Consider the following 27,316-nt stretch of genomic DNA (forward strand, 5'->3'; position numbering starts at 1 on the left):
GAAAATGAAATATCAGTCATATGATCAGTGCTAATCATTTTTTAGATTTTTGGTATATTTCTTTCTAGTCTTTTTTTTTCCCCTAAAAGCACTTATAAAGCCAAATTTGGGGTTATATTGCAGGTACAGTTTTTGTATCCTCCCTTTTGAAGCTTAAAGCATGTAATGAGTTTTCTCTCAGGTCATTGACCACTATTCCACAATATCAATTGAAAAGCTGACTTATATATCTTTATGTAAGAAATCCCCCCACAGTTGAATATTTACTTAATTCCTAGGTTTTCTGCAGAGATAAGTTGTGCTGATACCCATTTTTTTTCATGTCAATCTTTGTCCCCATCTGTGATTCTTTTCTCTTAGGATAAATTTCTAGAAACAGAAATGTTGTGGCAAATAAAATTGTCACTTTTTAGATTCTTGACTCATATTGTCAAAAAAAAAAAAAAAGGTAACACATATGCTTTCTTCAGGGATCTCGCTTCAGAGAGAGATTTTGCTTCTCTAGAAATCATGTTCCCATTTCTAAACATGAATGAGCACTGTAGCTCCTGGAAAGAACAATGCTTCATCAAGTTTTATCCACAGATACCCCCAAAGAAGGGAGCACCCGGCAGACTTTGCTTAAGAGCTGGGAAATCATGGAGGTGGGATGAGAAGAGGGAGGGCAAGGGGCATGGGAAAAGGACTGGCCTGAGAAGCCAGGACCCTGATCCTGGTACAACTGATGAGCCAGGTAAGTCACAGTACGTCTGTAGACCTGATCCCCTCCCAGAGCACTGAGGACCTAGGTGTTGGTTAGCTCTAGCAGATGTATTGGGATTCTTTGCTGTTGAAGGTTCAGCACCCAGCAACAGTGTGTTGAAGTTCAAGGCTGACCCCTAACTTGTAACAAACCCAGCAGAAACAAGAAGCCTGTCATAATCAGAGACCATACCCTTATACCCAACTTAAGTCTTACAATGACCCCATGAGCAGAGCATCTGTCATCTACACTCTTTTTCCAGTTGAGGAACCTGAGGCCTGTAGAGTTTAATTTGCTCAAAAGATACTTGAAGTCACAAGACTAGAATTCTAACTAGAGACTATGTTCCTCTTCCCATACCATACTGCCTGGGTTTCTGTTGCTTTATAAATAAAGATAATCTCTTGACTTTTAGAATTTGTATTACTAAATTTTTTTTAATTTTTGTTACTAATTTTAGAACATTATTCAATTTTTTTCAAAGAAAAAAGAAATGGCATTTCTCTCACAAGCTGCATTCATGTGCCCTTCCAATATCTGCATAGATATACTTATTACCTAGTTGCAATTATAATGTACCTGTGATTTTATTCTAATTTTTTCAATTAAGATTATTTTATGAACACTCTCTCTCTTTACTTATTTAGTAAACGTTTATTTAGTGTTTAGTAGGTGTCAGGCTCTCTCCTAGGCATGATGGAGATAAATGGCAGCCGGACCTGGATGGAATATTCTAGTTGTCAGAGTTTCAACACTGTCACCTAATTGATTATTTTCATGGGTCATGTATTATATCTACTCCGAGTTGGCTTCTCTCCCTGAGAGCTATGCTCAGAACACAAGAATTCAAAGTTGCAAAATTACCAAGTTTAGGAAAATGGTGATTTAGCTCTTCAAATGGATTTATTACATCAGCTCCCATACTCCACTTTCTTTTAAAAAAGAATTTTTTTACAAGATTTTCTCCCCAGAAGTCTTGAATACATCTCTTGCTAGAGAAAGACCAAGCTATAGAAGAGAGAGGGTTGGCCTTGCGACTTTTATCTGTCACATCAGGGCAGGGAAGATGCTATTGTGAGTTTTAGTGTCAGAATAACTAGACCATCTGTGTGTATGTCTCTATTAAACTCCTGAGGCAATGGGAGCTTTAATCAGAGTCAAAGAAAACACCCCTCCAGGTTTCCTGTTGAAGGAAAACATCTGCTGTCTACAGCGCTGAAACTGAGTCACTATTACCTGCCAACAGCAAAGAGGTTTGGAAAAATAAACATTTGGAGCTGTGATCCCACAAAAAGGGGACAACCCATGGATCAGTTTCAAGGGGGCAAGGGAAAGGAGCCCCTTTCAGTGTCAGCTATTTGTAAATGAAACAAAATACATGATGGTCACATTGTCCATGAAGAGATCTAAAACACTATCTGATACAACTCCCTTCCCTCATTTTACATAGGAAAAGAGACCCAGAGTGAAAATGGCTCCCTCAAGGACTGGCTCCCAGACCTGTGCTCCTCCTTCTCCAAGCCAAGGTTCTTCAGGGCAACACCCTGGGACTTGGCTTTACCATGATGCCCCTGAGCCTTGGAGTTCTTCTCCTAGCTGAAGTCTTGGGCCTCTATAAATTCACACAAGTAGATGCTATGTGGAACTCCGGAACTCACAACTAGGCATGTCTACTACATGAGACAGACACAGGAGCAGACCATGAGCAGAGCCTCCTAACCATGCATTAGAGGCTGAGTGGATTGCTACAGGAGCATAGGGTCAGCAGCTAAGCTGGGTGTTGCAAGATTATGATCACTGCCACTAATAAACATTCCGCATTCACCACACAGAGCCATCAGAGAGCTCTTTCTCTCTCTCTCTCTGAACACACATGACCAATGAAGGTGTACTTCCTGGGATCTTTGTAACTTATTCCTGGGCTTCACTGAGCTTCCCAGGAAATTAGCAGTAGGCTTAACTGCTACCCTAAGGGAAGGGAGTTATGCCCACAGCATAAACCCAGCCCCACGACCTCCCAGAACCACAGATGCTCTGCAAAACAACTTGGTATACCTATTGCTATGCATCATAAATATTTTCTAGACCAGGAAGTGCATCTTACTTCCAACTTAAATCCAACACTCAGAGATATGTCCAGTGAAGAGAAAGAAACAATTTTGTTTTCCATGTCATTCTGTCTCCAAGAAAAACCTTAGGAAGGCAGAGCTAGGCAAACAGCCCAAAGGGCACATTTAACCCTCTAACTCCTATGACAGAGGAGGAATTCTGGTTCACCTGCTTTGGAAAATGCCCTCACCTAAAAATTATAATCATTGATTCATTTAGTTCCAAAGGGAACTTGATAACTATCTAAGAGAGAGAAAATATTCAGTTATTCAGTTAATAACAGTTGGGAGGGCACCCTTCTGGACACCAGAGCTCGGAATGATCCAACCCTGGTAACCTTTCTTTGTCCAGAAATCATGGTTTCTTCTCTGTTGTTCCTGCCAATATTTTGTGACCTTGGACAGCTCATTTAACCTTTCCAAGACTCAGAAATTCATTTGGGGGAAGCTGGAAAAGGGATTTCTAAGACCTTCTCACTTCTTCATTTAGCATCTTCTTAACCCAGCTCTGGGACTCATGCAATTATTATCAATAAATATTTTTTAAAAGCTTTACCCATTTGCTGGCTCTGGACAAATCTCTGGGGAGATAAACATGAAGAAGGATGGACTCTTTTCTCAAAGAACTTGCACTATGGGTGACAGGCATCATTGTGCCTTTATAACAGAGAAGAAAAAGAAAGCAGAGAGAAGGTAAACATTTTGCCCAAAGTCACAGAGCTAATTAAATGAAAGAGCATGAATTGAAACTCAAGTCTATCCAATCCAAAGCCCAAATACCTTCACCCCATACTGAGTTACCCAGAGGGAGTACCCTAAGATAAAAACCACCAGGACCATCAGCACCTTTTCTCTGCTAGATAGTCTCCTAACTAAGATTCCTTCACCCTCTATTGGTAGGGTTATCAGATTTAACAAATAAAAAATACAGGACATCAGTTATACTAAAATTTCAGATAAACAATAATAATTTTAGCATACACGTGTTCCATGCAATACTTGAGACATAAACTTTAAAAAAAAATTTAATTATTGCCCATGTGAAATTCAAATTTACCTGGGTATCCTGTATTTTACTTGGCAATAATACATGCTCAAAACTTCTCTTCCAAATGCTTACATGAGGAGGTCAGGGGAGGGGAGGACTGCAAAGATGGGTCCAAGCTAGTAAATACTCCTACACCTCACTGCTACAATCATTCTTGTGTCCAAATCAGTTGGTGAGAACAGGGAAAATGCCAGGTCATCAGGGAGCTCCACTCCCTGCTGTTTGGAAAAGCCATGCTCACCTCCTGCTGGAGGACCTCAGCTACTGGGCAGTGAGGATGTGGGTTTTCCCTTGGTTCTATCCCAGCTTTCTCTGATCCCCATCCTGGTCTATAGGATGTGAAAACCTGAAACCCTGGACCTTTCCAGCCACTACTGAGCTTTTAAGAAAACCAGACAATGGGCAAGGAGCTGCTGCCTAGTTCCATGATCCCCATAACATCAAGTGATGGGGAAGAGCAGGCACTACCATGAGACCCCTTTAGAGTAAGGCTCCCAGTCAGCTTAGCCACCTTCTGGCTCTATGAATTGGGCAGTTTATTCTAACCCTTGAACTCCAAGTTCCTTGTGTGTGAAACAGAGATAAGAATAGGTCAGACTATTAGAAGGTTGGAAGGTTCAAATAAGTAAGTTACTTGAAAGCTCTACACAAACATGTATATATATTTCTATATACTAATATATATATATACATATATGTCATCTAGTATATAATATTGGTGTCATCTAGTATACATAATATATATTAATATATACATATTTGTATATATGTATATATACTTCAAAATATACATAATATATATGTACATATATATTAGTATATCTATGTATACATAAATATAGATGCATATTTATAATATTAGTGTCATCTCAATAATGAAATTGTTTCCATTTTGGAGGTCAGTTTTGAAGTATTTGAGGCAGAGAACATTTTATTATAAAAATCAATATAAAGACTTTTAGAAAACCTTTTTAGAGCCACTCATATCTCAATAGTATCTCATTGTGGTTGACTTTTTTTTTTCTTTTTGGTACCAGGGATTGAACCCAGAGGCACTTAACCATTGACCTATATCCCTATCCTTTTTATTTTTTATTTTGAGACAGGGTCTCACTAAGTTGCTGAGACTGGCTTTGAACTTGAGGTCCTCCTGCCTCAGCCTCCCAAGTCACTGGGATTACAGGTGTCCACCATAGTGCCTGGCTCATGGTTGAGCTTTGATCTTCACTGAGATATAATGAGAAACCTTTGAAAAACCAAAAAATTCTTTCATGCTCCTGGAGAATTTGACTCACCCCAAAAAAAACTGCATATTTGGCACTGAGAAATTCATTTTATGCTCCCTGCGGCATCATGATTCAAATCTGTGACTTGGAAATATCACAAGTTATAACTTACCATGAATCCTTCTAATCTTTACATGAACTCAAAACATGAGTATTTTCTGCAAATACCAGAAGTTGCACTATTTTCAATGATTTCTGTGTTTGTCTTTCTAGGTTCTACATGTGCCTGTGTGGATGTGTTTTTAGATAGTTGTAATCATGATACCTGTATGATTTGGGCAATCTTGTATTGTGCTTTTTCCCTTTAAATAGTCTCATCCACATTTGTCCCCGGGTGGCTGCAAAATCTAAAAACCCACTTTAATGACTGCCCAGCTGTCCATGGAGTCGTTACACCATCATTTACTTTATCATTCCTCCTCACTAGGTGTTTACTAAGAGTCCTTTAGAAGGTTGCTTTGAAAGAGGCATCTGGAGGTGAGCACCAAATATGTCCCACCTTCAGCCTTTCATTTGTTCCCCAACACACACACACACACACACACACACACACACACACACACACACACCTAACAAGGAAGAGCCCTAACAGTTTCAAGGATCAATCCAGAGAACAAAAAGAATGAGAGAAGGAGGTGAGGATCCACTTTCTAAATGCAGACCTGTGATTCCCTAACAAAGTGCTAAACCCACAGATTATATGGACCCAGAACTGGGGACCAAGGATTGTAAAGGCAAATATTTCCTGTTATTTTCTGTCCCTGCACCTTTCCCCACCACCTCCTCCAATGACATCGAAATAGGACAGAAGGAGAGCAGTGGGTTTAAAAACTTGTAAGTCAATTTTTTGTTGATGTACCAAAAAGCCACCAAAGCAGCATGGCTGCATGTTGAGACCGTGGACTCAGGGTTTGAATCTTGACTCTTGCCCTTACTAGTTTAAGGTTTAGGGCAAGTTGCTTAACCACTCTGTATCTTGCTGCTGCATTTGTAACATGAAAGAAAGTAATGAGACCTGTCTCTCAGATCCTCTGTAAGAAATTCCTAGAGAAAACAAAAGTAAAGTGGGAGGAAGCAAAAGTCATAGGAGATGGGCAGGATCTTCAGACTACTAAACAGGTCAGACTCCCATGAAAGGAGAGAAGGAAGGATCTAGAATTGAGTAAGAACAGTTCTGACTGCAGTGCAGCCCAGGGAGAGGAAGTCTGGTCAATGGAAAGTCCCCAAGCAAAGACTGCCTCAGGGGAATCTCAGGTGGGCAGGAATGGCCCAGCCCAGCCCTGCACAGTGACCAGCCATTGAGCAGCTTAAGGTTGATACCAAATACCCTCCCTTCAGCAGATTCACCTGTGAGCTTCATCTTTCCAATGGCTGCCATGACTTTAGGCTGCTAATTGCTCTAGACAGAACATGGTACATAGGAACACTATGAAAGCTGCAACTGCTGCCATTATTTCATAGTATGTGTTATAATTCACAAAGCTCTTTGGTGTTATTTCACTCAATTATCACAACCATCCTCTGCAGCTGGTATTTCATCCCCACTTGGCAGATGAGAAGGAGGCTCAAAGAAGTCACATGCTTTGCCCAAAGTCACACAGCTTGTGGATGGTAAGGTGAGACTCTACACTAAGCCCCTTGAGGGTAGTAAGGTATCATCCTTATCTTTGCATCCTGCAGTAGCTGCTCAGATGGAGATGAAGATAAAAGAACTCCTGTCCTCCTGTCCTGGACTCTTATTTTTGGTGATCCAAATACAAAAATAGGTAATTTCAGGAGACCATAATTCATGGAATTACTTCACATTCCCCAAACACACCAGGTACTTTCTTTATTCTTATGCTCCAGCCCCTAACTTTTCTTTGTGCCAACGCCTCTGCCTGGAGGGCCCAGCCCACCTGCTGAAACCTGCCAGACTTTCAGTGCCTGACAATTTTCTCTGTAACACAACCCCACACCCAACATACAAGGCAAATTACCGCAATCCTCTGGGCTTCTATGTGCCTCACTTTGTTCCAAACACTGTCTCCCTACCCTGCAGTAGAGTTAGTTTACCTGCAATAGACTGAACACCCTGAAGGCAGCAACCACTTCTCACTCACCTCCAACACCCCTCTGGAGGCCCCTTATCAGCAGTATGTCATCTTTATTATATGAAGTTGCAAACATTTTAATGAAGTTCTTTGTTTAGTTTTGAACTTTTTATTTTGAAATAATGTGGATTCACATGCTGTTTCAGCATGTGAATAAAAGAATAAGAGAGATCCTGAATACCCTTTATCCAGTTCCCCCAACGGTAACATCTTACATAGCTCTGTATAATATCACCACCAGGAAACTGACCTTGACACAATCTATAGACTTTATTCAGATCTCACCAGTTTTACATTCGTGTGTGTGTGTTTAGTTCCATGTAGTTTTGTGATATGTGTAGATTCCTGCACCATCACAGCAGTACATATACAGAGCAGATCCTCGCAGGGCTATTTCATGCTGTCCTTCTATAACCAAGCCCACATTCCTTCCTTCCTCTCCCCAACCTCTGAAACTACTGACCTATTCTCCATCTCTATAAGTTTGTCATTTCAAGAATGTTCTATAGATAGAGTTTTGTAGGATGTAGCCTTTTGGAATTAGCTTTCTTTCGCACAACATGATTCTCTTGAGATTAGTGCAAGTGTTGTTATGTATCAGTAGTTTGTTCCAATAATTTTATGAGTAGTATATTCTATAGTATGTATGTGCCAATTTGTTTAACTATTCACCTTTAAAGGACATTTAAGGTTGTTTTTTTTCCAGATTTTGGGCTCTTACATATACTTCTATAAAAATTCAAATAAATAAATAAAACATGCCATGCATGAATGAGTTTCCAATTTGTAGGGGATAGAAAAGGTGGAAACTCTAGTGGGAGAGGTCATTCAGACCAGTGTAGACACAGCAAATGACCCAACAGCATGTGACTGCTTTGACGGCAAGAACTACAAATGGCAGAGTGGTCACAGGCTAGGGCTTAAGGTGAGCATCTTTCTTGAGCTGACTTTTCTGGTTGTATCATTCTATATTTGTATCCCATGTGTGAGGCATGTGGTAGGTAAGATTTCATTGAAGGAATGAATGAATCAATCAATCAATAAGTCAATGATTTTCTAAGTCCAATCAGGAGCTTTGGATGAGGCCCAAAACTTCAATACAAGACGCTGCCTAAAGTCAGCTACAGTGATTCTCAACTAGTGGCAGTTTCACCTCCAAGAATACCTTTGGCAATGTCTGAAGACATATTTCATTGTCATGCCTTGGGATGCTGCTGGCTTCTACTGGCTAGAAGCTAAAGATATTGGTCAATCAGCCCTTGTACTAAAGAATTATCCAAGCCTGGGGCTGGGGTGGTAGAGTACTCGCCTTGCACATGTGAGGCCACATAAAAATAAATAAATAAAATAAAGGTATTGTATCTAACTACAACTAAAAAATAAATATTTTTTAAAAAAAGAATTATCCAAGCCAAGATGCCAATAGTGGTACTGCTGAGAAATCCTGAAATAAACCCAGAGCCTACGGTCAGGGTTAGAGGACTGTGTCTGAGAGGCTTGCCTTGTTCAAAGCATCATTTGTTCCTAAAGTGGGGACCATTTGGGAGTCCACCTTCTGTCAGTGGCTTGGCCTGCAGACCCTTCCAGAATTGACCCCTTGGTGTGGGTGGAAGGATTCTCTCTTCTCCTTCCACCTACTTGCTCCTTCCCACTCAACCTAAACACTTATTTTAAAAACAATAATAACTCAGTGAGACACTGTCTCTAAATAAAATACAAAAAAGGCCTGGGGATGGAGCTCAGTTGTTGCCCCTGAGGTCAATCTCCAGTACCATCCCCCCAAAAGAACCAATAATAATAATAGTAAATGGGAACAGTGGGAGCAAGTAAGTAAATGAGTGCTGTCTGTTCCAGGAGCTGCTCAGAGACCCTCTTTACATCGGCCTGAAACACCAGCGTGTGCGTGGGAAGGAGTACGATGACTTGCTGGATGAGTTCATGCAGGCTGTGACAGATAAGTAAGTGGGCCAAGCTGTCTTTTTTGAAGGAGGACTCTTTTTTAAAATATATATATTTATTTATTTATTTATTTTAGTTAGGTTTATATGACGACAGAATGCATTTTGATTCATTATACCCAATTGCAGCACAACTTTTCATTTCTCTAGTTGTACATAATGTAGCGTTGCACCATATGTGCAGTCATACATGTACCTAGGGTAATAATGTCCATCACATTCCATCATCTTTCCTGCGGAAGGAGGGCTCTTAAGAGCTACTATGACTGATGTCAACCCTGGTTTTGTTAGAATCACAAACAAGTATTAGAAGATACTTACTTTTCTGGGTGGTCTGAATATTCCAACTGGACCCCACGTATTGGGAAGACTGGAGGTTGAACGGGCTCATTCTCTGGGAGAATCTTTGGCAGTGGAAAGGGGAGTGAAGGGATGATGGCCAATGTCTCTGTAATCTGGAGGAAAAGTATGTTTTTCCAGAAAGAAAACTCTCTTGGTCTGAGGTTCATAGCTCTTGGCATAAATAAGAATGTTGTAGGTGGTGAAAAAGGACACTCCTCTTATGACAAAATGACCTTGGAAGGCAGCTTGCACATTTATCATCACTCCACCACCACCATGTGAAGACAAGGCAGTATTAATAAACAGACCACATGGACTCTGGGCCAGCTAGATTTATGAGGTGTCATCTCTTCACTGGGGTGCACAATATTGGCAGCCCCACCCAACTTGCCTGCCCCATCTGTCTGGCATCTTGGCCACACACTCACCCTGCCATGGCTGGCATGCTGCTGGGATGGAGTCCTGGTAACAATCCAACACAAGCTGGGAAAGTCAGGGTGTCTGCAGCTCATGGGGCCTCTGAAGATAAAGCAGGTCCCCTCACTTGAAAAAAAATTATAATAATATTGTGGTCATATAGGAGGGAATGGTCCTGTAGAGAAGTCAGTGATGGAATGTAGGATGTGGGGGAAAAGTTCTTGAGTAGGCTAGAACGCAAGGATCCAATGCACACCTGGAGAGTTTATTCTGAAGAGCACAGAAACCAATCACAGGGAGAGAGGGAAGGAAGAATATTGGGCACAGAGCGGGAAGGTGGGTAGATATGGTGGAAGGAGCATTTGGGAGTCCAGTCTAGTTGTAGATAAGGTCATCAGTAAGTTTGAGATTGGAGAAAGAAGTGGTAAAGCTCTAAGGATGGAGGAGGTGTGAGCTAGTTATCTAGGAAAGTGGGGGAATTCAGACCTGGGGACTGAGGTGTGATTCTGAGCAGCTCCACGGGCCCTCTTGAAGCTATTGGCCATGAATTTTGCCTAGGTCAGTGGTATGGTTTGAATGTGTCCCCGAAAAAGCTTGTGTTGGAATTCCATTTTAACAAGTATCAAAGTTAAAAGTACAAAAAAAAATCTTCTACAGATATGGGATCTGGAAGCCCTATTGGATCTTTTTGTTTGTTTTGTTTTGCTTTTTATTTGCTCTATTTAGATATACATGACAGTTCGGTGTATTTTGACATATTACACATACACAGAGTATAACTTAGGATCCCATTCTTGTGGCTGTACATGATGTGGAATTTTACTGGTGGTGTATTCATAAATGAACATAGGAAGGTTATGTCTGATTCATTCTACTATCTTTTCTATTTCCATCTCCCCTCCTTTCCCTTCATTCCCCTTCCAATTCTATTTTTCCCTCTACCCCTCCCCTTATCATGTGTTAGCATCCACATATCAGAGAGAACATTCAGCTTTTGGTTTGGGGGATGGGCTTACTTCACTTAGCATGATATTCTCCAACTCCATCCATTTACCTGCAAATGCCATGATTTTATTGTATTTTAATTCTGAGTTATATTCCATTGTGTGTATATATATGCCATAGTTTCTTTATCCATTCTTCTATTGAAGGGCATCTAGGTTGTTTCCACAGTTTAGCTCTTGTGAATTGAGCTGCTATAAACATGGATGTGGCTGCATCACTGTAGTATGCTGATTTTAAGTCCTTTGGGTATATACCAAGGAGTGAGATAACTGAGTCAAATGGTGGTTATTAAGAAAAACCTATATCTTTAATGAGAGCTTTCAGGTAGACCCACCCAGTTCTAAATAAAACCTATAAAAGCAAAAAAAAAAAAAAAAAAAAGAGAAAGAAAGGAGGAGGAGAAACAGGAGGAGGATGAGGAGGAACACTGAAAAATTTCTTGTGAGTTCAGTGTAGTCTTTATGGGGGAAAGTGAGGGGCCTGACCTTGTACTCCCAGTGATATTTCTCTAACTTTCTCCAGTGGCCCAGGTTTCAATCTCCAGCCTTAAGGATTTGTGTGTGAAGGGCACGTTTTCATGTTTCCAAAGTATGGTGGAACCTATGAAGGGAGGGTCATTCTGCCTGTGCTAAGTGATAGCCAATCTTGTTTTTATTTTAAAGTGATTTCTTCTGCTTAATTCCTTTCTCAAAGATTCTTTTCTCAATAACATATTTGCATTTTTCTTTTAATAGAACTTTTGACCAAGTTGTTAATTAATCTTAGGTATTATTCAATAGAACAGAAATACAAGTACTTTCAAATACCCATCTTACCAATTAACATAGAGAAACACTTTCCAAACTACATTTTCAAGGATTCAGAGTCATTTCACCTGCTCTTGTGGCATTTTTCTGAATTATAAGTAAAATGACATTCTGTTCATTAAGTTATAATTTTTAACTTATATTTTTAAGGTTTTTTAAGATTTATAACAAACATGCATTTTGAAAAATAATTTTAATTTATTAGAATTATATAAATCGAGAATGTCACAACATTTTTTATTTTTCATATATTCCCCTCTTTAAGGCAGATTGATAATTATTCTTGCTAACCCTTTCCTTTGCACACAAATATGTACTAAATTATCATACTCTTTATTAAAAGTGGGATCATACTATACATATTGTATAACCTGTAATTTTCAAAAAATGTATATATTTTTACAGCTTATTTTACTGGAAATTTTTTATATAAATATAAAAAAAGCTTTATTTTAAATTGGAAAAAAAAAAAGTGTGTGTTGGAACCTTAATCTCCTATGCACCAATCCTGGGATGTGGAGCCTAATGGAAGGCATTTAGGTCATGAAGGCTCCACTCTCACAGATGAATTGATACCAATTATAAAAGTACTCAAGTTGGACATAGTGGGGCTCCTGTAATTCCAGCAACTTGGAAGGTTGAGGCAAGAGGATTGCAAGTTTGATGACAGCCTCAGTAATTCAGTGTGACTCTGTCTCAAAATAAAAATTAAAATGGGCTGAAGATGTAGCTCAGAAGTTAAGTGCCCCTGTGTTCAATCCCCAGTACCAAAAAAAAAAAAAAAAAAAGCAGAGAGGGTCACAGCTGTGATTTCAAGCTCTCACTTTCTTACTCTCTTGTCCTTCTGCCTTCCGCCATGAGACAATGCAGTATGAAAGCCCTTACCAGATGCTGGCAGCTTTATTTTGGACTTTGTAGCTATACTGTGTGAAATAAGTTTCTTTTCTTTGTAAATTACTCAGACTATGGTATTCTGTTACAGCAGCACAAAACAGACTAAGACAGTCAGTTAAACTGTCTCTATATTTCTCTACCTAGGTTCAACTGTCTGGGTATGTGGCAGGAAGAGACAGAGAGTAAGATATCATCAGGGTTGTGATTTTGCCAGGCAAGATAGAAAGGGAAAGAGACAGGAGTTGAGAGTATATTCAAAGGAAAAATTCTAACAATGTGCCAGAAGATCTAGGCTGAGTAAAAAGGGACATGTGGATGTGTGCAGCAGGAGAAGTAAGGTAGAAAAGGTGATAGGATTGATGGACCATAAGTCCTGGTGAGGTCTGGATGCAAGGTGGAATAAGCTGGAAAGAAAGGAGGTAGTGATCAGAAAGTTCAGTGATTTCAGTTGATATTATGGAAGAAGTGCATTGGGATGTGGTCACCAGCAAAGTTAACTCAAAACTCAGCAGCCATTAATACAGACAGAGTATCTAGAAGGGAGGTGAATGCCCAATTCATTCTTCCCCTTTCAAATCATCCTGAATACCACATTTAAGTCTGACAAGGTACATCAAGGGTCATAAATTACCTAAAGCATCTTTGGAGAATCATAACAATGATTGTGCTCTATGTGTGTCAGAGTTCAGTACCAACTCCAGACATCTGAAAAACGTTCTTTCAGAATAGTATTTCATTCAATTCTGTGTATCCAGCAAAGAAGAACCAACTGGTAAGATGACAACTGAGGCCGTTTAAAGCACAAAATAAATCAGAGCCATCTCACAATATACTGCCCTCTGTAAGAATGAGATCCCCATCACAGAGAAATTCCAGGATAAGATTCATGACTTACTGGTGATGATACTATAAGAATGAACTCAAGCATCAGATGCTTCTTAACATGCCTTCCCACCCCATTATTCTATTCTGACCTCTTAAGAATCTGTGTGGCTGGCAATATGGGTATTATTATTACTGTTTTTATAGAAGAGAAAACTAAGACTCTGAGAGGCCACAGGGCCAGCCCCATGTCACCCAGTACCTAGTGGGACTGTGAGCTGAACACCGGTGTGCTGACTCAGAGTTCAGGCTGCTTTCCACATTCTGAATTACCTGAGAGAAGGGAATGAAATTGGTTTCACAGCCTGTTTTTAGTTATGTGTTTCCAGGACTCCCGCCTTATCTAATGAGTCAGTAGTCATTCCATGATTCCCCAAAGAGAAGTCCTGCTATGCATGTGAGAAGGTTAAACAAACTAGGATGTAAGAGGCTCTTCAAAGGATCATGAAAATCAGTTCACAGCTTTACATACTCACATGGGCGGCCCAGGGGTGCACTCCTGGGGAGGGCTGAGCATCAGCCATCAGGAATGTGTCTTTAAGCAGAAAAGATGAGGGTTGATGGGCGGGTGTTTTGACTTTCTGATAAGCTAAAGCAGATGTTCCTGTGGATACTGCAGGTGGGGAATGAGCTAGTCTCCCCAGGCACTACTTGGAAATATAGTAGTCCCAAGATGGAATGCCTGGCCTAAAAGGTGACTCAAAAGTCCTGAAGCCCTACACAATGTATTTTAAGAAAAAAAAAAAAACTTGGGAAATGTTGACTCCTGCCTTCAACATCTCCAAACATCCTGCTTATAAAAATCTTCATCTTCTTACCCCTCCCCACTCATTGGAAGATGTCTTAAGGGGTTTTTTTGGCCTAAAATAAAAAAAAAAAAACTCACTGTGGCTCAGTTCCTGTCCTGGGTTTGGCCTCTAAGGAGGACAGAGGGAATCTCCATTTAAGTCAGTGATTCACAACAACAGAAAGCTGGGAGCATCCTCCTCAAAGCTGAGACCAAGACTGAAGTTCCCTGGCAGAGATTAGTCATCCCCTCCTTCCTGGGCTTACTTTGTCTTGCGGGGGAACCAGAACACCTCACCTGAGCACCATATCCTGCTGTGATAAGTTTCCAATTTCATTCCTGTTACTTACAGCAGCATTGTGGGGGTCATCTATCTTAAGCCTGGCCCTGGAGCCCCAGCTGTCTAATAACTGGCCTGGGTTGGACAGAAGCTTGATGTTACCTGCAGCTTCAGCCTTTAGGCAGGCCAGGAAAGGAAACCACCTCCTTTTTCTCTAGTTTCCCAACTCCACATATAGGGATTCTTTTTTTTTTAAAATTAATTTTTATTGTTGGTTGTTCAAAACATTACATAGTTCTTGATATATCATATTTCACACTTTGATTCAAGTGGGATATGAACTCCCATTTTTACCCCGTATACAGATTGCAGAATCACATCAGTTGCACATCAATTGATTTACATATTGCCATACTAGTGTCTGTTGTATTCTGCTGCCTTTCCTATCCTCTACTGTCCCCCCTCCCCCCCTCCCCTCCCCTCTTCTCTCTCTACCCCCTCTACTGTAATTCATTTCTCCCCCTTATATTTTTCCCCCTTTCCCCTCACTTCCTCTTGTATGTAATTTTGTATACCCCTGAGGGTCTCCTTCCATTTCCATGCAATTTCCCTTCTCTCTCCCTTTCCCTTCCACCTCTCATCCCTGTTTAATGTTAATCTTCTTCTCATGCTCTTCGTCCCTACTCTGTTCTTAATTACTCTCCTTATATCAAAGAAGACATTTGGCATTTGTTTTTAAGGGATTGGCTAGCTTCACTTAGCATAATCTGCTCTAATGCCATCCATTTCCCTGCAAATTCTATGATTTTGTCATTTTTTAATGCAGAGTAATACTCCATTGTGTATAAATGCCACATTTTTTTTATCCATTCGTCTATTGAAGGGCATCTAGGTTGGTTCCACAGTCTTGCTATTGTGAATTGTGCTGCTATGAACATCGATGTAGCAGTGTCCCTATAGTGTGCTTTTTTTAGGTCTTTAGGGAATACACCGAGTAAGGGAATAGCTGGGTCAAATGGTGGTTCCATCCGAGCTTTCCAAGAAATCTCCATACTGCTTTCCAAATTGGCCGCACCAATTTGCAGTCCCACCAGCAATGTACAAGTGAACCCTTTTCCCCACATCCTCACCAGCACTTGTTGTTGTTTGACTTTCTAATGGCTGCCAATCTTACCGGAGTGAGATGGTATCTTAGGGTGGTTTTGATTTGCATTTCTCTGACTGCTAGAGATGGTGAGTATTTTTTCATGTACTTGTTGATTGATTGTATGTCCTCCTCTGAGAAATGTCTGTTCAGGTCCTTGGCCCATTTGTTGATTGGGTTATTTGTTATCTTATTGTTTAATTTTTTGAGTTCTTTGTATATTCTGGATATTAGGGCTCTGTCTGAAGTGTGAGGAGTAAAGATTTGTTCCCAGGACGTAGGCTCCCTATTTACCTCTCTTATTGTTTCTTTTGCTGAGAAAAAACATTTTAGTTTGAGTAAGTCCCATTTGTTGATTCTAGTTATTAACTCTTGTGCTATGGGTGTTATAGGGATTCTTAAGCTGGGAAGAGTGATCAATAAGAAGCAAAATCACAGTTAAAGAAACTCTACTAGGTGGCACATGCCTGTATTCCCAGCAACTTGGGAGACTGAGAATCATAAGTTCAAAGCCACCTTCAGCAACTTAGCGAGGCACTTAGCAACTCAGTGAGAACTTGTCTCTGAATAAGAAAGAAAATTACAAAATAGGGCTAGAAATGTGGCTCAGAGGTTGAGTGCCCCTGAGTTCAATCCCCAGTAACAAAAAAGAAAAAAGAAAAAGGATTTTTTTTTTCACTTTTTAAAATATGTCATTTCCTTTTTATCTCCAGGAAAGTTTATTTTCTGAGCATTTCTATTTTTCTGTCTGTTTCCCCCACAGCGTGCTCCCCTGGCCCTTTTCTCTTTTTCACACACACACATTACATGAAATTCACACGGTAGTGGAAGTCATTAGCTCACTGTTAGTTTTCTTTGTAGAAGAACTTTTCAAACAAATTTAGACAGCCTTGGATCTCTGTCTCTGGAGCTAGCTACTACATAGGCCCACCTCTTAATGCTACCTTTCGAATTTGATGTGAGCCCCTGCCCTTCCAGAGCCAACCCCAAGATCTCCAGCATGCATTCCTCATGTCCCTTCAACTTCAATGGGACTCCCTAATTCTATCTCCCTTCTGCAGCTCATTCCATTGTTTCTACCCTTATGTGTGGTAAGTACTCCAAAGATTTCCATTCAGAGATACTAAATATACAACTAAGTATGTCTCCTGTGCCCTGATCAGATTGAGAGGGAGCAAAGAAACAAGTGCTTGTCCAGTCTTCATACAAAGCAGAGCACTCAAGTAAAAACTAGAAACAAGGAGGTGTGATTGCAAGACTGTTAACTGTCCCCTAGATGTAATATCAAGGCACCCACCTCCATTTCTATTTCTATGTATCAAACCACCCCAAATCTTAGTGGCCTAATGTGTTACTTGATCTTGATTCTGGTAAACTGAACTGACTCAACTGGGGGGTTCATCTGCTGGCTTGCCAGTGATCATGTTTATAGCTGCTTTCAGCTGGAAGATTTGCTGGAAGCAGGCTCAGCTGAGACACTGGAAATATGCTTTTCCCTATATGTATGGAGTCTCAAGGTCTCTCTGTCTCTTCAGGGACTCTCCATAAGGCCTCTTCTCTTAACAAGATAGCTGAACTTCTTACATGGCAGTCCGGGAATCCCAAGAACACAACATAGAAACTGCCAGGCCTTCTCAAGTATGACACCCCAGACTGGCACAGTATAACTTCCACCACATTACACTGGATAAAGCAAATCACAGGCCTATCCTGGGCTCCAAGCGAGGTGGACACAAGGACATAAATATCAGGAGGCATGGTTCACTGGGAGCCACCAATACAACAGCCTGGGAGGGACAAGAAATTGGAGCACCAGCATTATAGGAAGATGCACCCTGGAAATGAAAAAAGAGCAAAGAAAATAATAACATATTATATGAATACATATATGCAGATTTATATTAATGTGTGTGTATATATACACTACACACAGAGAGAAATGTATTATGTGAAATCGATGGACATTTTAACCTAGAACCTGCTATATGCCAGATAGTAAGTAGGCATGATGAGAAATCCAACAGGGTTGCGGGATTGGGGGACCAGTCCTGCTCTCAAAGAGTTTTGCAGCCAAAAATATTTCATATGTCTACTGGAGTTTAGATAAACTGATTTCTAAATTCTCTTTGCCTCTGAGTATCTATGTAAATCTGGAGCTCAAGAAGAATTTTGAGGCGGAAATATATAAAGTTGGGAATTTCCATCCTGTAAATGTTATTTAAAGTCAAGGGAAAGATTGAATTCACCTAGGAAAAGAAGGTAGAAACAGAAGAGAATATGGCACACCACCATCTCTGAACTGTGCCCTGTGGATAACTGCAAGTCCCAGTGCCCAACATAATTTAGGATTCAGCTGGGATTTTATTGGTAGAAATGGCAATGAAGGTAAAAGATTTCATTCTTTGTGCTGGTCTATGTTAACAATGCACCTGCCACATTAATGCCTTCCTTCTACTTTGGAGTCCTTCCAAGCAGGACTGTGCCCCTGGTTCTGCTGGCATCCCTTTGCCCCAAGGACCCTGAGCTGCTTTCATGCCTGGCAGCACTGCATTTCCATGTTTAGAGAAAGCACTCATGCATCTGGGCACCCAGGTCAGAAGACACATCGTGGGCTAGAGTCAGGCCTGCCTGACTCATGAGCCTGATTTCCTGGGCTCATCCTTGACTTCATGACAGCTAACAAGCTTGAAAACAGGAAATGACAAACACATGCATCAGATGAAGACAATGGTGATTGCCTTGTTCAGGGAATTTCTTCCAAAAAGCTTCCTGTGGAAAAACAGAATATCACACCACACTCCTAAAATTTATCAATTTTTTTGGAATTTTCAAACTGGAAAGGGTAAATGTGTCCCATGAAGTCATGGATGTATTTTGCTGGCAAAGAGATAGGAACAGTAGAAACTGCTGCCAGAACTCTGAGAACTGAACTTTATTTTCACCACCAAGGTGAGAAAACTCTGAGATGCTAGAAGCAACAAACGTTCATAATGTATCTTATCATCCATTGCCAGGATTCTTGAGTACAATATGCCTACCACTCTTTTAGACACTGTAATGTGACTCAAAATAATTAAAAAGACATGAGTTGTGCCCTTAAGGATTGTGCAGTCCATGGCCAGGTGCAGTGGCGCACGTTTGTAATCCCAGCAGCTCAGGAGGCTGCAGCAGGAGGATCGAAAATTCAAAGCCAGCCTCTGCAAAAGCGAGGCACTAAGCAACTCAGTGAAGCCTTGTCTCTAAATAAAATACAAAATAGGGCTGTGGATGTGGTCAGGTGCCCCTGAGTTCAATCCTCAGTATTGCCCCACCCCCTAAAAAAAGAATTGTGCAGTCCTTCTGAGAAAACAATATTTTTAATAAAAATAATTAGAGAAGATTTAAGTACTTAACTGTTTGGTATTGATCTTCAGTTAATGGAAATTTAGAAAAGAAACAATCAGCAATAACTGGGTAGGGACAGACATTGTCCAAATCTGAGGCCAAACTTAATAAAACAGTAGGAAAAAGAATGCTGTTTCATGTAGACAAAACATCATAAGAAAAGCAAAAACAACAGTAAAACAAGGTGTACACAGAAGACTCTACAAGAGCTACAAGACTCACCAACTAGAAGTAAATGCTTACTGGTTGAAAATAAGATTAAACAGAAGTGAGACAAACTACACATATTATTCAGGTTTCTCCAGAGAAACAGAATCAATGAGAGATGGATAATGATAAATAAGAGGGAAGTGTCTCCTTCGACCATGGAGGCTAAGTCCTATAATAGGCAATAGATCAACTTGAGAATCAGGAGAGTTGGTGACCAAGTTCAGTCCAAATCAAAGGCCTGAGAACCTGGTATGGGGCTGGGGAAGGGAAGAGGTGCCACTAGTACATGTCCTGGAATCAGAAATTAAGAGAACCTAAAGTTCTGAAGTTCAAAGTCAGGAGAAAATAGGTGTTCCAGATCCGGAAGAGACCAAATTCAACTTTCCTTTGCTTTTTTGTTCTATCCTGACCCTCAACCAATTGGATGGTGCCTTCCCACTTTGAGTAAGGGTAGATCTCCCTTATTTGGTCACTGATTTAAACGTCAGTCCTTCTGGAAACACCCTCACAGACACACCTAGAAATAATGCTTTACCAACTATCTGAGTAACCCTTATTCCAGGTAGGTTGATACCTAAATTGATCATTGCACTATAATAGGCCTTGAAACCCACAGAGAAGGTTATCATTTCCAAAGTGAAAAGGGCTTCAGTCATCTAATTCAGTGTTTTAAAATACAAGCTTCCTAGAGCCCAGGACTCTACAAGTGTGCATCAGGGATGCTAGAAATGAAATATTTTCCGTCAACCATAAAAGATTTAAACTTGAAGAAACACTATATTACCTTGTTTTTAATTTCTTTTTGTATCAGGTTTCTGCTCATTTTTTCATTAAAGGATTCTGCTGAAAATGTTTGAAACCTACTGATCCACATAATACCCTTATGTGGGACTTGATACAGTGAGCAATACGAAGCTACAGGGTGTTCCTGAGCAATAAAAGTAGTGTAATAAAATTGACAGAATGTGAGAGGAGACCAGAGGCAGAACACATAGCAAGGTCCCAATTCAAATTCTGCCCAACATAGGGAAATCGACCCTGACCAACAAGACCTGAAATTCTTTCCCTGTTTGTTATCTGATGAAATATATATTTCACTTACTAAATATTCATATACCATATTGTGACATATACAATTGTCAAGTGTTTTTTTTTAAGGTTTTTGTTTTTGTTTTTGTTTGTTTGTTGGTACTTTAATCTTTCACAGTCAGAGAAGAGATTGGACACAGGTGTGCCTGAACCAATGTAAAAGTTTAAAGTATCAAGTGGTCTGGAGTGGATGGCCTTTATAGAGCATTCCTCTCTCAAGTCCTATGACACTAGAACATCACTACCAGACTGATACTTCCTAGGGCACATGGCTTCACTCATAGAGAGTCCTCAGGAACTGGCGAAGGTGGGGTTGGTGATTGGCTCATTGGTTAATGGGTCAAAAGACTTTGCCCAGGCTAGCTATCAATTAGAATGTACAGGAGACCATGAATCTGACCACATCTGAGGAAGCTCAGAGGAAGGAACTCTGGAACTCATTCTGGCTTGTTTGGCCTCTGAAGAAGAAGCAAGACAGTCTCAGCCTGATATGGCTAATTGTTGACAATTTGGCCCCTACATATTCCCATCAGAATGGGAGCCAGATGTTGCATGATGATGGACTCCCAAGCCTGCAAGGAATCTGTCCTGGATCACAGAAAGGGCTAGGAGACTGTATCAAAACGCAATTGGCACCAACTCTCTAGGACCTAGTCATATTCTTGGTGATCAAGTAGAGTGAATAACTGAGAGGATTTGCACTTCACTAGTTAAGGTCCAGCCTCAGGACTGAGGCCAAATGTGCTAGAAGAAACCCATTGGCCAGGGAGATGGACTCAGTGATGCCAGCTGGCTGTTTCCTTTTCATTTTCTTGTAGCAGCCTGACTTTATAGCTTGACTTCAAGAATAGGAACAAAATCATGTCCAGACCTGAAACTTTCAGATTATAGTAGAGGAGATGAAGTAATAGAAGGGTGTGTTTTTGCATATGTGGGGAGGGGGAAGGAATGGCAGTTCTGATTTCCCTCAATGGGTTAATAACAACTTGTTGTTATACACACACACACACACACACACACACACACACACTATGTGTATAAGCACTCCCTACAATATTTTTTATTAAATTATTTATTTATTCTAATTTGTTATATATGATGGCAGAATGCAATGAATTCAGATTATACATATAGAGCACAATTTTTCATGTCTCTGGTTGTACATAAAGTAGGTCACACCATTCATGTTTCATACATGCACTTAGGGTAATGATGTCCATCTCATTCCACCATCTTTCCACACCCCCTGCCCCATCCCTTTCCTCCCTCCCCTTGGCCTACCTGAAGTTCCTCCATTTCTCCCATGCTCCCCCCATCCCCATTATGGATCAGCATCTTCATATCAGAGAAAACATTCAACATTTGTTTTGGGGGTGATTGGCTTACTTCACTTAGCCTAATATTCTCCAACTCTATCCATTTACCTGAAAATTCCATGATTTGTTATTTTTTTTAATGTTGGAAGTCCCTACAACATTAACTCACCTAGTTCCCACAACAACCCTAATATGTAGGTACTATCATTAGCTTCATTGTAAGAGATGAAGAAACTGAAGGTTTTTAAAGTATAATTGTCTCACCAAATACAGGGACCCATGGAAGACCCCACTATTAACCGTGGTCATTAAAAACATGAATTCTAAAGCTAGACTAAGTTGGAACCTCTATTAACAAGGTACTTATTAATACACTACTTAACCTATCTGTGCTTCAGTTTCCTCAGCTTGAAAGTGCATTTTTTAAATTCTTTTTTAGTTGTAGTGACATATACCTTTATTTTATGTGTTTGTTTGTTTTATGTGGTGCTGAGGATCAAACCCAGTGCCTCACATGTGCTAGACAAATGCCCTACCACTAGCCACATCCCCAGCCCTTGAAAGTGCATGTTTAAGAATAAGTTGTAGAGTACTTACGATGGCTAGCTGAAACCATCTACATAAAATACTTAACATTCACCTAAATGATTGTAAACTCTTAGAGTTTACTATTATTTATTTTTATTTTTACTGTTAATTCAGGAAAATTCTAAAGCTCCCTTTTAGGCAGTGGTTTAGTGCTATATATTCCTATATCCATGCTTGACTTAATCTATATATCACTGCCTTTCACAGTGCCCCACCCATCCATCCTCTCCCTTCCAATGTTACTTTCTCTTTCCCAATGCTGAACTTGAAAAAACAAAAGCAACACAGTCGTGAGTATAACTCATCTCCATTTTAGATCCCTAGTACGTACAATTAGTAAATTTTGTTCCTTCCCCATTGCCCCCAACCTAGTGGAGAGATATTGTGTAAACCCAACCCATGTATACCCAGAGAGCGGGAGGGTCCATGTGCCCAAGGGGGCAGGGTCTTCTCACACTTTGTATTGGTTTTTTGTTTTTGTTTTTGTTTTTTGTTTTGTTTTTTTTTTTTTTTTTTGATGAGTATTGTTTCAGCCTTGCAGACCTATCAGTCTGAGAGAATTGTCATCTTGCATAATCAAACACATGATTATTATGACATAGACACATTTCTTGGTACAGAAATGAGAACTATAAACTTGCCCAAAAGAAAGTCACTAACCCATCCAAAGCCCACCCACTGCTACTGACTTACTAAAGGATTACACCTATGGCAGCCCCAAACTTTGCTTCCAGATCTAGAATGATACTTTTGATGACTTCACCTCCTACCACCCTCTCCCTTGATCCCTGGATTCCAGTTACTGGTCTTCAGGCTGCTTTTTTAAACACATCATCATTGTTACGTGCTGTTAACTCTCCAATCGTGAATGTCCTTCCATTTTTATGGCTGTTTCTCTCTCATCATTCCAACCTAAAGATGGGTCCACAACCAGGAAGGACCAAGTTTGAGTGCTGAACAACAGGGCACAAAGGAACAGAGTCCTACCAATAACTGGGAGCCTCACATGGCTGTCCCCAACTTCAAGAAGAAATAGGTCCTGGTCACCAATCTAGGGAAAAAATGTGAAAGAAACAGGAGAAACCAAAACACCAAGCCTCCACCACATTGGGGATTTGGAGTTCACATTTACAACATCTACTTGGAGCAAAAATTCCTGTTAAGAAATGAATATAAAATGTTGCCCCTTGCCAGTGATATTTCTGGGAAACCTGGCAACAGGAAAAGTAAAACTTGTCCTTAGGGATACTCCCACAGCCCATGCTACGAAGAACTTAATTCCCCAAGGAAAGTGCACACATGAGTCACAACAACCCACAGGCAAATGGTCCACAATGTGGGGAAATCAGATATGCAACCAGTACAGGAATTAGAACCCTAAGAAATAGGAAAGTTTCACCAGGAAGACTTGATGAAACAGAATGTTTCTGGAGGGAAAGAAAATATAGATAGGTTCAGGGACCCCCCAAATCCCAGCCTCATGCGGAAAGAATGAAGCAGCCCCCACCCACCCCATGGCATAGAGTGTTATTCTCATCTTTGTCTTTCTCCATCTCATGCTCATCCATACACACACAGACAGCTTCTTCTTATTCTGTTTTGTTGTTTTTATTAAGATTACCAGATGTTTTTTAATAAAGTTGGATCACAAAAAAACAAAGTTCCTAAAAACAAATGATTCAATCAAAATAAGTTATGTAAGGAAAAAAAATATCTGGATGTGTATACACCAAACTGTTAATAGTGATTACAGTTAAGGAATGGGATTGCCAGAGATTTTTGTGTTCTTAGTCATTCATATTTGTAATGTTAGATTGTTTATGCAGAGGCATTTCTTTTATAATTAGAAAAAACAATGAATTTTGAAATAATGTGTTAAGCAGTAACTCTTATCCAGAGATATTTCTTGCATTTAAAAAAATTAAATAACTAATATAGCAAGCACCCTGTGGTGAACTGGACACTAGGCTAACCTAGGCTTCTATGGACAACAAGCAATTCACATATATCAATTTATTTAACATCCACTAAAACACTGTGTTAGTTAACTCTCCCTCACCATAACTAAATACCCAAGATAATTAACTTATAAAAAGAAAATGTTTGTTTAGATCATGGCTTTGGAGGTTCCAATACAAGATCAGACAGATTCATTGCTTTGGGCCTCTGGTGGGGATAATGGCAGGGCACATGTGGTAGAATAAACTGCTCATCTCATGACCCTCTGGTGTCCCAATGCCCTTTGAGGGTACAACCCCTATAACCTAATGTCCTCTTATAAGGCCCCACCTCTTAAAAATCTACAACACCTCCCAGTCATCCCACCCTAGGGACCACCAAACTCTTAACACAAAGACCCTAGGGGGACGTTCATCCAAACCCTATTAAGTGAATAAATTATCATCCTATCCCACGAAAATACAAGTTCTAGGAGGGAGCTTTATATTTTGTGTTTACTATTCTATCGCAAGCCCCCAAAACAATGCCTACTACCATGTGAAGTTTCAATAAATATTTATTGAATGAATGAGCATTTTACAAATGAAAGGCCTGGGGCACAGAGAAGTTAAGGAAGTTGCCCAAGGTCATGACTTCACTAAACAGTGGACACAAACTGTGAACCTAGTTGATCTAACTCCAGAACTCACCCTCTAAATTGGATTTTCTCTACTTCTATTCTCTTCCATAGAAAAAAAAAGACATCCCAATACACTCGAGACACCTTCTTGATATAGTAGACAGTGAGTATAAATGGAAGGGAGATCTTTGAAAAGCATTCTACTTACCTTTTTTATATGTGTTCTCTCTGTGTGACTCATCCAGGGGCAGGGTTAGTGTCCCACCCATCCTCACTATAATGGAACAATGGAAGGCTGGTCATCAGTTCCCATTTTCTAGTAGAGAAGGAAGTATTCTCTTAATTAGCCCTTGTCCGTTAATTGTTAATTGACTGGCTCTCCTGGTCTTCCTTCTTGATTACTTAAGGGCCAGTTGTCCAGTTGCCCCATCATTTACTAGAGCTGGGAACCTCCTTCTGGACTCTTAACAAACCTCAAACCCCAGCCAGCTCAGGCCAGACCAGAGGGAAAACTGGGGCTCTCAGGCTTCAAGTTTCTTCTGTTAGTTTTAAAGCAATATAAGCAAAGGAAAAACCCTAAGCTTATAGCATCCAGGCTACAACAAGAGTTAGAGGGGTTTATTTTAATTTAAAAGACTATAAAAATATTGCTATTAGCCCTGAGCCCTGATTGCAATGTCTCAAGGAGGTGTGCACATTCTGAATCTCTCTCAGCAGAAGTGTTCGCTGTTCAGTATTTCCCTATGCACCTAAATTTTAGGAATTCCTTTGTGATTCAACCTGTATGTGACCATTCTATTTTTCCTACCTGGGCCTCCATGGGACTATAATCTAACAGTCTTAGAATAAATTAGCAAAAAACAACTTGTTCATTTGATCCAACTCCCTTACATTATAGGTGATGAAACTGAGACCACAAGAGAAAACTGTTTCCTCAAGGCCAGATAATGAGAAAAGCAGTGGGAATCAAGGGAAACCTATCTAGCTCTTTGCTCTTATTTATATAATTTACAAAATTTCCATTCATCCTGAATTTAGTACATGCCTTCTGTATGTCCTACAATGTTGACTGATACAAAGAATGTGGTTTTCTTTGATCATGAAGAATTCAAATTTCCCTGGGATTGTAATATGGACACATAAGATAATCATAAAATAGTTCAAGGATCGGGGGCTGGGGTTGTGGCTCAGTGGTAGAGCGCTTGCCTAATATGTGTGAGGCACTAGGTTCAATCCTCAGCACCACATAAAAATAAATAAATAAAATAAAGGTATTGTGTCCATCTACATCAAAATTTTAAAAAAAAAATAATTCAGGACAGCATGTCATTAGTTGGGTTTTTTATTATTATTCATATAAATAATATCCATCCATTCATTCACTGGACCAACATTTATTGAATATAGCAAAGTCAAAAAAAGACTTTGCTGCCAGGGAGCTTACAGTCTGCTTGGGGGGGAAAAAGAGATGCCCAAATAATTAATGTTGTGTTTGTGTAGATTAATGTATACCTAGCTAATATCCCTATCTTCAGTGTTATCAAGGGACAGGGGGTACTTACTTGGATTCAAAAGTCACAGTCTTATTCCCAGGAAAAAACTTTTATAGAGCACCTACATTTTACTGGGTGTATTAAACTTAATTATCACAGCAACCCTGAAACCAAGAAACTGAAGTTATAAAGGTCATAAGTAACCTTTCTCAAATGACCCAGCTAGACTCTCAAATTCACATGATTACAAAACCCAAAGCTTTTGACTATAGAGGGTCCATAGGCCTTCTGCTAGCCAGAAAGATGTGCCCTGCCGGTGGTGCTCATTCATGTTAACTTGAACCCTTTGGGCACAAGGAAGAAGCCTCAAATATTATAATATAGCAATACTTTGTCATCAGGCTTCTAGAAGAGGAGAATTTGGCTTCAGGGGTAGCTGGTGATATCATATGAGATGTGCACAACTGGATACTCACGGGAGGGACTGTTCTGCAGCTTGCTAGCTTGCTTTCTGTCTTTCTTTTTTGTTGATTGTTCAACAAATATTGACTGAGCCAGGAAAGCATAGGGTAGCAGATAAGCAGCAGAATGTTTTGACCTCAACACAGGTGTCTGAGACTGACCTGTCCGGAGAAGGAGGCAGAAAAAGGAGTTCTTTGAAGCTCCCTCTTTAGCTGCCATTCAACACAATAAAAAGTAAGATAGCACCTTGCCTTCCAGGACTCTTCAATCCAGTGCATTGCCTAACCTGGACTGGTCTTTTTAGTTTCTTCCCCTCTCTGACTTTGGCTCATTTGGGTGCTAAAAGCCCATCCCATACACACAGACTAGGTTTCCCTACTTTACCATCTTTTATCCCAAGACTA

At 40.2% G+C, this 27,316-nt stretch overlaps 1 protein-coding gene across 2 annotated transcripts in view; it reads left to right on the forward strand.

The window, feature by feature from the left end:
- The window catches only part of Me3 (malic enzyme 3), a 194,142-nt gene that overhangs the window by 132,170 nt on the left and 34,656 nt on the right, over positions 1-27,316 (forward strand). For both annotated transcript variants that reach the window (XM_076846550.2, XM_076846551.2), the window contains one exon: positions 9,132-9,235. In XM_076846550.2, the coding sequence (XP_076702665.2) occupies positions 9,132-9,235 (104 nt within the window). The remainder of the gene's footprint in view (positions 1-9,131; positions 9,236-27,316) is intronic.

The sequence above is a fragment of the Callospermophilus lateralis genome, chromosome 2 (assembly GCF_048772815.1).
Source record: "Callospermophilus lateralis isolate mCalLat2 chromosome 2, mCalLat2.hap1, whole genome shotgun sequence".
Taxonomy (NCBI): Eukaryota; Metazoa; Chordata; class Mammalia; order Rodentia; family Sciuridae; genus Callospermophilus; species Callospermophilus lateralis.